Source organism: Trichogramma pretiosum, unplaced genomic scaffold (genome assembly GCF_000599845.2).
Source record: "Trichogramma pretiosum strain Unisexual culture from Peru unplaced genomic scaffold, Tpre_2.0 scaffold40, whole genome shotgun sequence".
Taxonomy (NCBI): Eukaryota; Metazoa; Arthropoda; class Insecta; order Hymenoptera; family Trichogrammatidae; genus Trichogramma; species Trichogramma pretiosum.
In genome coordinates, this window is record NW_019641657.1 from 166,049 (window position 1) to 179,582 (window position 13,534).

At 40.9% G+C, this 13,534-nt stretch overlaps 1 protein-coding gene across 1 annotated transcript; it reads left to right on the forward strand.

Moving 5' to 3' along the window:
- The first annotated feature begins 1,645 nt into the window (after positions 1 to 1,645).
- On the forward strand, positions 1,646 to 4,764 carry LOC106656182 (A disintegrin and metalloproteinase with thrombospondin motifs 15-like). The gene is made up of 13 exons (XM_014376896.2): positions 1,646 to 1,865; positions 1,935 to 1,998; positions 2,066 to 2,295; positions 2,397 to 2,486; positions 2,576 to 2,780; positions 2,861 to 2,966; positions 3,031 to 3,157; positions 3,228 to 3,406; positions 3,477 to 3,659; positions 3,735 to 3,884; positions 3,969 to 4,092; positions 4,320 to 4,418; positions 4,499 to 4,764. The coding sequence occupies exons 1-13, from the start codon at positions 1,806 to 1,808 to the stop codon at positions 4,625 to 4,627; spliced, it is 1,746 nt and encodes a 581-aa protein (XP_014232382.1). The 5' UTR covers positions 1,646 to 1,805; the 3' UTR covers positions 4,628 to 4,764.
- Positions 4,765 to 13,534: the final 8,770 nt, after the last annotated feature.

The window sequence follows — 13,534 nt, forward strand, 5'->3', positions numbered from 1 at the left end:
GACTATTTTTCAAGCATTGCAAATATAATAATATCACTTTCAGGCTCCACCGGTAGGTGGCGAGTACCTGTATTTATAAATCTGCAAGTGGAAAAGGAGATATAATTGTATAAATCTAAGTACGGTTTCACTTACTTTCACGTAGCAAACCCTTCGCGTGTGAGACTTGTTGCAAATCATTTTAACACAAGGATAACCTCATAAGACACAGAATTGCAGTATGTACTACATACATGATCGGGGCTAAGTACGGTTTAAAACGTTATATCTTTGATTAGTATATGTTCAGTTTTAATGGACACTGTACATCGAAGAAAATTTACCATCCACAAAATATTGAGCATTTTTTGCCAAGTTACTCGGACTTCAGTATTTTTTCGATATTTTACAGTGAAACGTGAAAAAATGGCTTGACTTTTAGAAAAGCGTACGTTACTATGAAAAAAAAATCTAACGAAAGCTTTTAAAAAGATTAAGAAATTTCGCGACAACGATCCACGAGCTTGAGTTTGAGAAAACAATTCCGAGATTAATTACCGCTTGCAAGATTAGCTCGTTATTATGTTAAAATTGCAATTAAAGCATAACTATATATTGTTTCACTCTCGGGCAGTCATTAACGCAGCTTGCGCCTGACATAATGCCTATACTCTCGGATTGTAAATTACTTTTTAATCAAGACGTTATGCCATCGGGTACTATGCATAAAGTTTGGTGAAAAATCACGATGCTTCTATTAAAACTTTAAATATTTGATGAAAAAATGTGGAACATTTAATTCGATTATTTTTAGCTGCATTCAAATTTTTGTACGAATAGCAGTAACCTTATAAGAGTATTCGGCAGTAGCCGTTTTCCTGAATCATAAAAACTCACTAGGCCACGATTCGCTTTTTTTTAGAGCGATGCTAATTGACGTACGGCTTTATTTTTATAACTACGCGGCCGTATAAAATGCAACTCCCGGCATACACGGACAGCAAGCCAGAAACGAGTCAAACTTTTAATTAATTAATTAAAAAAAAAATTTTTTTTTTCAAACGAATAAATAAAACAAAGTAATAAGGAATGAAAAAAAAACCAGCGCGATGCAACGCCATTAAAGTTAATTGCTCGATAACATTTTTACAGGATCATTGCTCCGCGCGCGCGCGCGCGAGATGCGTCATCATCTCGAGTAGTTGAAACGAAGGAAAAAAAAATTATTCACGCGTATTGGCCTGTTGTGGCGTCGTCGCTGCTGCCGCGCACGCAGCTACTTTTCGAAATAATGCATCGTCGCGCTAGATAATGCATCAGCGGCCCGCAGCGCGATCATTCGCATCGATGTATATTTTTCATTTTTACAATGTACGATTATTATATACCGCGTGCATTATGCAACTGGTGCGGGTATACGTTCGGTATTTTTTTTTTTTTATGCTTCAACAAAAGCGGATGGATCGAGGAAGCTATACGAGGCAGAAGCTAGTCGATATTCGCACCAGTTGCATATATGCGCGATGTGTGTTTTGTTATCGGCGCGAGCGAGAGAGAGAGAGAGAGAGAGCCAATAAAGTAGCCGCGAAGCAGTTGTATTTTATAGCCTCAGAGGTGTAAAATCCATTTCTCTCTCTCTTTGTGTGTCGTGTGACGCGTGTGCGCGCGCGTGTGTTCGTGATTTGTTTACACGTGTGCACTGTGCAGACGATATAGCACTCGGCGCGCCGCGTCGTGTGCAGGCACATTCGAATCGCGTCCCGGGCACGACGCTTCGACGATTCTTCGCGCGCAGGGGGACGTCGCTCTTTTTTCTTCGAATTAAGATGGTACCGTTGTATCTGTGGAGTACATTGGTTATCGCGGCATTTGGTAACGCACTCGAGGTACGATCATTTATTTATTATATCAACACTCGGAGCTGAGAAAAGCATCGATTGGATCATGTATTGCAGATTCACAATCGCATGACGGCCGACGAGGTCAGATCGACTTTTTCAACGGCCAATCACGACGAGAGTGAGAATCGATAAACCCTGACATTATTTGACGATGACGGATATTGAATTTGGATAATTTTTTTTAGTTCCCGAGTACGACGTGGTGCCCGTTTCGCACGCCGTGCACGAGAGGAGCCCGGAGGGTGGCGGCGACCACGAGTACAGAATCTTGCAGATACGCGCGCTGAGCCGCGACATCAAGCTGTACCTCGAGCCGTCCAAGGGTATTCTGGCCTCGAACAACACTCCGATCTGGTTCGTCAAAGGCGGCGACAGGTCCTCACCGCTCGGACTCAGATACCGGCGCATTCGTAACGTAAGTCGCGCGCGTAAAGCACATTAATTAATATAAACGATAACACGATACAATTGACGATCGAAGAAATTAAATAAACGTGTATTCCCACGCGCGAGCAGGCTTTTCAAGATATGGATCGATACTATCAAGATCCGAATAATTTAGCGGCTCTGAAGACGAGCTACGACGACGACGGCCAGATGCTCTTCGTGAGTATACAATTTTTTTTTTTTTTCTCAAATCAATTATCTTCGAGTAATCGAATCGGCGATCTCCACGTGTGTGTATGCTATGACAGGAGGGTACCATTGGCGACGATCTTGTCATTCGTCCTCTGCCGGCAAGGTTACGCGGCGAGATCTCAAGATCGAGGCGCAGCGTCGTCGCCGTCACGACGCAGCTTCCGCAATCCAATCGCACGGTTATTCATCCGGCGCTCAGGCGCACGCACTATCACGTCGTGTTCAAGAAGAAAACGCCGCGGCTCGGTCGCGCGAGAGACGGTGAGACACGTCTGCAGCGTGTATACGTATACGGGTGTAATTAATGACGACGCTGATTCGATTTTCTTTATTGTCGGTAGAAACGAAAAGAAAAAAATCCAGTCGTTCGAAGCGCGACGCGAAGAGGAAGAAGCCGAAAATCGCCTATCCTCAAGTACTCGTGGTGCTGGATTACGACGAGCAGGCGTAAGTATGACGATATACATATATACGATTCTTTTCGATAATAATCGATAATCATTATCATCAGTTCGCTCCAGCCGATCGACGAATTGAAGAGTTACATACTGTCCTACTGGAACGCCGTCGATCTGAGATTTCGCGTGTTCTCGGATCCGGAGATAAGACTGAACTTGGCCGGTGTCGTCGTGGCGAAGGTGAGCAACACAACGTGACGTTCGTTATATACACGTGATATATTATACGTACATTGCGCTGTACGTTTAGAATCCAACGGGCGTACCTTACATACAAAAGCACCGGGTGGGATCGAGAACGAGTCCGAACTTCGACGCGGACGAGGCCCTCGACGACATGGCCAGGTACTACTACCGCGAGCTGATGGACGACGGCCTGCACAGATTCGTCCTGGACCGAGATTTCGACCTGGTCGTGGTCATGACGAGGTGCGCGATAATATTATCTATATCGCGGATATCGATATAATAATCATCCATGTGTTGTGTGTATATATAGCTTGAACCTGTGCCATCGCGATCCGTTCGGAGGGACGCTGGACTGCGAGGCGGCCGGTTACGCGTACCGCGGCGGCGCCTGCTCGGTCAGTCTCAAGGACAAGATGGTGAGAGCCGTGGGCATGGTCGAGGACAACGGGGGCTACGTGGGAATCGTGCCGACCGCCCACGAGGTCGGCCACTTGTGAGTTTTTTACAGTCATCCTTAATTTATGATATATCGCGCGAAAAAAGTGCGATTACAATTCTCATGATACAGATTAGGAATACCGCACGACGGACACGAGCAGCCGGACAAGACCTTCTGCCCCGAGGCCGAGGGCTACATAATGACGGGCATGATGCTGCTCACGAACAACATCTTCAAGTGGTCGCAGTGCAGCATGGAACACTTTCAGGACTTTTTCGAGCAAGTTTCTCATTTGATAAAGATATTGACTTGTTATATCGATTTAATTTATTTATTACGAAAATGGATTGAAATTTCCAACAGCTCGCCGAGATCCGAGTGCGTGTTCGACCGACCGGCGGGAGTCGCGCTGCCTCGGGTGCTACCGGGCAAGATTCTCTCCTTGGACGAGCAGTGCGACAGAATCTCCGGCACCTATGCGTGCGAAGTAAGTGACATTCGTTAACGATATATTATGTGTATGTTGAGTGAAAAAAAAGCCGAGAAGGCTGACCGAAGAAGAATTTTTTGGAAATTCAATCTGGTTTACAAATTGTCCCGGGATGCCTGGTTCAAAATCTCGTTTTCAAGCCCATTACACAGCTTCCTCCACGAGGAAGTAATTTTTTATGTCTTCTCGTTCGAATTATACATAATTACATTTTGTGTATACAGAAAAATGAGTCGGTCTGCGTGCATTTGGAGTGCTACACGGACGACGGCTGCTCGTCTCTCGCGCCGGCCGCGGAAGGATCGCCTTGCGGCGCGAATCACGTGAGTCTGTCTATACGTGCTTGTATCGATAATTGCGATATCTATTTAATTTTATTTTTTTTTCTGTTTCGTGAATTCAGCATTGCATCAATGGAAAGTGCGTCGACAAGCAGGCGAAGAAGATCGATCTGGACTTTGCCCCGCCGCCCTCGCCGGACGAACACGTCGACGTGGCGTTACTTCCGCGTTTCGCCGTCGAGAGGAGCTGAACTGTATACGTAGATAATAAATTTTTACATTTTGTAAATATCAATCGACGTTTCTTCGGTTCATTTTCGACTTGCACGAGACACAGCGCGACGCATTGGATTGTTTTACAATTCGATCGATGAATAACGCGCGAGTTGTTTATGCTAATCGCGGTGGACATTCATAATTATCGTACATTATCTAGCAGCCAGTGTTGCATTTCACGATCCTCGTAAATATATACACGATAGAAAATTTCGAGCGATTAGCCGATAAAAAGATCCACTCCGTGCTCTTCGATGGATTTCGAAGGCCGCATACATTAAGTGCGCGCGGCAGTAAAGTACGATCTTAAATAGTAATTTTTACCTTGCACTCTCGGCGCTACAACGTGACGCGCGAGTACGCGACGATGATGCAACACGCTCCTCCACGCGAGAAGAGTATTACATCTCGCGCGTGCAAAAACAAAAAGAGCCAACGGAGGCGCTCGATCGCGAGCGAATTGATAAATAGTGGCGAGAGTCATTAAAAAAAAAAAAAAAGAAGAAGAATTGTAAATGCATCTCACGATCGATCTTCCTGATCTTTCGCTCGCCTTTGTTATTCGCTGCGAGACGCGCGCGCGTGGCTGCGCGTTCGATGGTCATCGATAATCATAATTGCTTCATTCGGTGTACACGTATAACAAAGATTATTTGCATGATTCGTTTATTGCGATATTTCAACGTAGGCACGCGTTTCAATGAGCGACACTTGTATCGCATTCGACTCGGTTGTCGGAACTGTATGCCTCGAACTTCGTGCACCTCGTCCATGCTCTGTCTGGGTCAAATCTCTCGTATCCCAACTAATAAATATCCATTTGATTCCTCTTGAATCTACAGAGGCTCAAGATTAAACTAAACAAAAAAGGCTCGAACAACTCATGCTAATTATTTAAAAAAATTTTCATTAAAACACGTGCTCTGAAACGATGAAATAATAATATTGCGTGGTTATTGTTTGACTAAATAGAAGTATGAATGAGACACTACTCGACAAAATTCTCAATGTCCACAAATACGCATCGAAACTGTGTTTTAATTTATTTTGAGAATTAGTAACTATTTCGGCATTTACTTACAATTTAGCCCTTGCTTATCCGAATGACAGGAATGTGTGAAAATTTATATTAAACAGTCGAAATTGTCAATCGTACCTCACAAGAAATTACTTTAGAAAATGCAAGGCTAAATCAGCAATCTAACGTCAGCATTGAACGATTGAAATCTTGCTACGAATTCGTAGGAGCCTTATGTTCTGTAGGAGAAAAGTTCCTGATCGAAAGAGTGAAAACTCAAATTTTTCGATCGCCTCATCATCCATATAGTAGATTATCAATATGTTGATCAATGAAACTTTAAATTTTATTATTGACAGTGCTATTCATATGTGTGAGAACTTTCAGGAAATTTAACCAAACCATTTCCGAAATATAATCAATTGTGTGCTATATATGAGTAGCGGCGTGTCGTCACTAATGGGATTATTGTGAGTTATACAAGGAGCAAAGAAAATCACTGTTACATAATCTAAAAATCGCGGGCTTGCGCAGTCCACATGATTTAATTAGTAGGACTGTGCGAGTATCCGATTTTTCGAGTTTTACTTGACTCGAACTCGACTCGCCGAGTTCGAGTCGAGTTCGAGTCGAGTCGGGAAAATTCGAATACTCGAGTTTTTTCGAGTACTCGCACAGCCATACCATATACACTCGGCCAATTTCTCGTTACGAGACGTGACTCGATTGCATTATTTAGTATCATTATGTGAAAGCAACGCTCCCACTGTCCTCCTCTTTCTCTCGTCGTTGCGCGCTGTATATTATGTAGGCGTCGAAGCCCGTGTCGGACAGTAGCGCAGCTTCTTCGCGATCGTGTGTCCGTTTCGATTTCGACCGCAAAAAAAGTTTGTACCGTTGTCTCTTGACTGCTCGCACGACCTTAACCCCGAGAAGAGCGACCAGAGCTTGCGCTCTCTATATACCGGGCGGTGGAGGTATCTCTCTTTGAACTCGATATACTCTAGCGATTTCTCTCGTATATATATTTCTCGTGGCGTGCAGCGTACGAGGATGCGGTGTATATATAAGGTCTGTAACGTACGTATCGAAAAAATAATGTGTATCTTTGATTTCGAGCTCGAGACGATCCGAAGGAGATTTTTTTTGAACGAAGCTTTGGGATATAAAAAGCTTTGAGGGCTTGTTCTTCTTTTTGTCAGCGAGCATTTGATGTTTTCTTTAACTGAAAACCGTAGTCTCGGTAAATTGAAAGGGCCAGATGTGTATGATAAACTTCAATAACGCGGCTGTCCTGAAAATCAGACTCTGTACGATAAATTATACTGTATATCCAACGCACGAATTAAAATCAATTATGGAAAGAAAAAAAATATGCAATATTCGTATAAGCCAGTGAAGCGAATCAGGAATTTTCATCTATCAAAGCTTGTATACATCGCGATGTAGACGAAGTTATCGGGGGAAAGGACTAGCCTGAAAACAAAAAGAAAGGAAAAAATAAAGAGAAATATATGGAATCAATCGATTCAACGAAGCTTGACTCACATAAGCCAGGGAGATAACATCGAAATTTATGGCTCAACAATGTGTACGTCAAAAATAATATTATTTAATAACGATGATCAAAATCTAAACGCGCGAACGAATCTGACCGAGAGTTTCAGCGGACATAGATTTTTGGGAGGTGGACGAAAAACGAAACACAAAACTGATACTATAAAATAAAAAACACTGTTATAGTGTATGCGTTATTTGATAATTATTTACAAATCGAGTTTTTCGTTGCAAATCCGTCCTAATAATAATTGAATTGTAGCGTAATAATTCGTCATATCTGAGATGACATGAAGACAAAGTTTACGATATATATATATAAGGGTTATAAACAAAAGAACAACAATTTTTGATATTGGGAAAAAGCTCAACGGCATAAAAAACCCAAAAGTTTACTTTGGTAAAAAACTCATAATTTTACATAAGAATATAAATAATAAATATTGAAAAAATGAATTTAATTTTAAATACAACCGCGTGGAAAAAAAGAACATTTTTTATTGAAATTTTGAATGGTGTATTTTTCGCCTCCACGAGTATTCAGATAGTTTTGGAAATGGTCACGGTCTCTAAGGAAGAATGTTTGCACATCCTTGTACTTCTGTAACAAAGAAAAAACAAATTTGCGATTAATGAAACACATTAAGAATGATAAAAGCATCATTATTATTATTAAACATCGATTCGCATATGCTCAAGGTATACAAATTGGAGAAAATTAAGGCTTGAAATTGGTTGCTCATTTTCAAATCATAATTAAAATGCTAATTGTTTCTAGCCCAATTATTTATTTATATTCATGAGACTACTGACTTCTGACTAGAAGCCACTTGTCGTCACCTCGGCAGCTGCTGTATTTTGACACTCCCAGCTCTTCCTTTCTACTCGCGCTCTCTTCAATATATTATTACTATTAGTTAAAGTTAGCTTTACGTTTTTTACTGTAAATACCTCCATTTGGCTGATGCCGACTTTTATCAACGCAAAGCGCCATAAGACGAATTGATGACGTCCTACAAAAGGCCAGTATCCGCAGACTCTATAGAGTCCGTCGTAACGGTAACTTGTTCTCGTACTGTTAGGCCTTCGTTCGTCAGGATATTGGACTCGTCGAACAACTCTAACAGATTTACAGTCATTCCAATCTGGCGCCAGGACACCTTCACTCCGATACAGAAGATCACCGCAATTTTTTGCTAACCCTTGGTTGCACCCCGTTAGGATTTGATGATCGTTTTGTACTCCAGATGTTCTACCACCGGAGCCAGTGTAATATATAACATCACCCAAATCGACATCCTCATATCCACCTGACAAAACAACCGAATCAGCTCCGTTTATTGGATCTGCGGAAATGCCCCATTGCGTAGGTTTGTGCACCCCAGCTTCAGACAGAAGTAATCTGGACTGCCAAGAGCTACCAACTTCAATTCCGTTAATTGGTCCTATGGATTTATCTGTATAATCGTGAGACTGTTTCAGCAACACCATCTACACATAAAACATAAGAAGATGTCTACACTCTCAATCTAAATTCTCTAGAAAAATGGGAATAAATAAAATAAACCAATCATTTTACCTTTAGTACGTCTGCACGTCTAACCTGGTAGTCCTGCAACGTGCGATCGTCTTCCATCAGTCTGGCCTGATGAAAAAGCTCGATATCATCCGACGATATACCATGTTTGGCCGCAATTATGAACTTTATTTGCCGGATCGTCGTTGTTAGATCCAAGGTTTCAAAATCCTTAATTGGTTTTTCAATACTCTTATGTATATAATGAAAAAACATTCTAACACGCGAGTCAAGAAAATTATATAGGTAGTTTACACTTTGCAAAAAAGAATAGCAAGAGTCCCAGTGACAGTTGGCCGGGCAGAGCACCACGATAGAGTGTACGTATTATTTGCGGGAAAAGAGTCGCGCGCGTTTATGGACTGTTCCTGTGTGTTTTTGCCCCTCTCGAAGAGATTCGTATCACGTGGCTCTCGCACAGGGCTAGTATAACGCAAGGCTCGACAAATCGTTACTTTTATTATTGTATGGTAATATCACATTGTACACAATGATCGATTTCTCAGCTATGATATTATTGAAATCGAATTAATTCCTTTGGTATTCGACGAACTGACATTCTCTTATTTCAAAATGTTAGCCAACAAAAATTTTACAATAGAATGATTCAAACCCGTGAAAATATATGATGAGTATTCAGGCAAACTTAAATTTTCTTTTGCAAACTGTATTAACCACACTGACAAGTTTTTAATACAATTGTTCAATAAATAATAATATCATTGGTAAAAATTATAGTAAAGTTAAATTTACTTTGGATTCTACTTGCCTGCTCGCCTCGATTGAATTCAATGTTTGTCATAGATCGATTAAAAATTTAAACCAATTGCAAATTTGCCGAATAATTTCAGGATAATATTCAAACGTTAGCATCAAACTATGAAAATCAGCCTGACGTATTGTTCATTACTCATAAACTCATAACGTATAACGTGTAAAGAAAATAATAAATTTCGCGGTTATCGAAAGACTTGTTTTTTTCACTCATAATTGTCAATCTGAGTTTCAAAACATTATGACCTGGTGCTTCGAGCGAGTCACGCGTGATTATATTCTCGCGGACCCATTGCTATATTCGCTATCCTGAAAATCAAACTCGAGCATCTGTACAATAATTAGAGTGTATATATCCTATCAAAGGCAGAGAAAAAAAAGGATGCAATGTTCGTATAAGCCAGCCAAGCGGCGTCGAAGCGAATCGAGAATTTTCATCTATCAAAGCTTGTATACATCGGCTTGCGGAGGAACTATCGCGTCCATGTATTATTATTCGATGCGCACGGCTCGATGGCGATATAGACGAAGCTATCTGTGAAAAGGACTGATCGAAAAATAAAAGGGAAGAAAAAAGGAAAGAGAAATAGATGAAATCTTGATCAAACGAAGCTTGACTCATAAGCCAGGAAGATAAAATCGAAATTTATGGCACAACGATATGTATATATGTGTGTGTGTGAGTGAGTGTGTGTGTAAATTTGAATTAGCTTGACTGGAAAAAAATACTTTATGAATCTTATTAGACTGTCACCGTTTATTTCAGTATAATAAGTGCGCGTGAGAGACTTGTGTACATTGTAATATTCTAATATTTCTGTCGAACCTATACAAACATTTTATTTCTGACCTGTTGGTGATATAAACCATGAGTAGATCCTTTTCCAAATTTAATGTAAAATCAGATATTGAAATTAAAGTTAATGTCTTCGTTTAGAGTTAATGTATCATTGATGATTTATTTATTTTTTCACGTGTTCTATAAAAAGTGAAAGAACATAATGATTTGGGTTTTGCTTGAATAGTTCAAAAATTGTATAAAATTCAATCAAAGTTAAGGCCAGCCTTCACCACAAGATGGCGAGCACCTTTATTTGTAAATCTGCAAGTGGTAAAGTGAAGATAATTGTATAATATAACCACAGCTTTTAAAAGGATATAAAAATTATCTCATTTCATTTTGTTAAAGCAGCTACCGAAGTCGAACGGCGCCTTCACCCCCCGCGACATTTCATCGATCTGGAAATTCTAATGTAAATACTTTTAACATCGATAGCTAATCCGCGGGTGCACGCCACGCAATTCCCATTATCGCTGGGAAATTTTCTCAGCTTTCTGATGGTTTGCTCAGATTTTCAGAAAGAGCTATTTTTCCCCGAAAAATTAAAAAAATAAATTTTTAACATTAAATATATTAAAAAGCGATAGTATTAAGATTTTTTATAATAGTCTAGATCGAAAGCTGAAGAAATTTCCTATCAATGTGCAAGTTTTCATAGTGTGCAAATGATTATTACTTATTAAATCACAGCGATAAACGTGTAAAAATGCGTTTTTACCCATTCATTGATGTAGTTCAGATCGTAAAAATAAAATGAACCGTCTCGAAAATATGTATACCGATGGAAATTTTCTCAGCTTTCGATCTAAATTATTATAAAAAATCTTAAAATTACGCTTCTCAATATATTTATTGTTAAATGTTAATTTTTTTTAATTTTCCAGGAAAAAATAGATTTTTCGGAATTTCTAAGCACATCATCAGAAAGCTGAGGAAATTTCCAATCGAAATCATACGCCTTATTTTTTTTTAAGTAGGTTAAGAAAGTTTTCCAACGAGTTAGAAATTAAGCAATTTCGTAAAAAGTGCCGTGCGACCGCCGCGTTGGAACGCTGCTGCTCATACACGGCTCTTTCTTGTGTATGAACCTAAAAAAACTCTTGCTCTTACCGAGCACTGCTCACAGCTTGGCGCCAGTTTTTCATGAACTCTTAGAAAAAGTTAAAAAGAACAAAAAAGTCTGAGAATTTGTCAAGGAAAGCGAATGAATTTTTTCAGATTTTTTTCAGACACATGCCCGAATTCTGTAGGTCAGGTTCTGAGGGAACTACCTCAAGGGCACACACCTGTGTTTATGCCTATAAATGAAAAACATGAAAATTAAGGATTACACGGAGAAATATTCTCTCTACAAAACAAGATGCGGCGACGCGAGAGGGCGGGCGTTTTTGTATTAGTGTTTGCGCGAGTCTGTAAAATAAATTTTTTTGAATTTCACGATAATTTTGAAAAATTTGAGAAAATGTGTCTAAAAAACTTGAAAAATCTCGAATGTTTGACTTGATGGCAAAGTTATGAAAACTTGCACCAAACATAAGTTTCGTCAACTTTTAGAAAACCTAAAAACCACTTAAAAATTTTCACGCGGGTCGGCACATTCGCGCTTGGCATTTTTGACTCCATGGTTTCCCCAACATGAAATTTTTACGCAATACTCCTGAACAGATTTCCTTCCGATTGATGTAAATTATAAGTAAGGAATATTTTGGAAGAACATTATGGAAAACACGTCTGACTTTGAGGCCGCTTTTCCGGGTGAAAAATACATTTTTCGGGAAAATTAATGTCACCATCGGAAAGAGCAGGCAAAAATCTATCGATTTGCATATGCGAAACATTTTACCAACGTCACTGGTGCTCGTGCTAGTGAGTTAGAAAAGCCGCGATCGATTAAAAAAGCCGTACGCGCGTGGCCGTATTTACTTTACGTAGATCTGACACGATTCGATGTCGATAAATTGATCGTAGCACGAGCGGCGAGCATCGAAAAAGGCGATGCACGCACGCTAAAACGCAAAACACATGGTCGCGCCTGCAAGAAACGCAGAGCAGCGGCATCAATTTATATGAGGCGCTCACCGCTTTCTCTGATGTAGTGTCGCTCTTTTATGAGTAGATGGCGTATGACATTTTCGGGTGCTGGTGTGCGTCGCGTTAAGTGGTGTACGTATTTCTCCGTGAACTATTAAAATTTTTTCTTACGATATTGTGTCTCGGTCAAACGACAACGCGATGCAGTAGGAGACTTGTATATACATCGATGAATGATTAGAAAGCTTACGAAGGTAGCCAAGTGCCACGGCTGCAGCTATATTTACATACTTCCGGCTTCTGCGTCTATACTACAACCGTCACTCTCGAACTCAAACTTGGCTTTCTCTTTCAATGATTCGGCCATGTGTTTTTTACTCTCTGAGCGTGGAGATCAGTATACGTTCGAACGCGGCAGTGCGAAGAACGAGAAAATAACGCAGCGATCGTGCATCGAGTGAGTTTGTGGAAAAAAGAAATATATTTTGTTATATCGCGAGTTAACTAATAATCGTGTGCGAGTGTGAGCAATGGCCGAGCACGTTAATTTAGAATCAATAGAGCGCTTGCGAGATGAGGTCGATTGGCAGGTGGAGACGGAGCGACGTAATTTTCTCCGTCGACTTTATGCTTTGATCGAAAACGGGCAGTGCACACTCGACGAGTTTCGCCGTGTCTTTCGAGCCCGAGAAGTCAAGCGTCTCATCTCGGATTCCGCCAAAGACGTTCTCTTGTACGGAGGCGAAGATCGCGCCTTTGTTCGATTCATCGAGTTCGTGACCCAAACCGGCTACACAGCTGACAACGACCACGACCAACTCAACTACATGCTGAAAGATGTAGTTAGATGTAAATCGGATCGTTTCCTCAAAATTTCTCGTTCGCTACTTTTCCACATATACGCGCGTTGCAATGAGAATTACTTGGACGAGGAGACCCGTCCGCAGCATTTCTACTTGGCCTGCAAATACGCCATTGACGAACTGATGAAGCCGCTCCTCGAGCTCGGCCAAGATCCCAATTGCCGCTGGGGAGTTACGGGCGACACGCCGCTACTCTTGGCTTCGCGCTTCGTCGACGCTGGG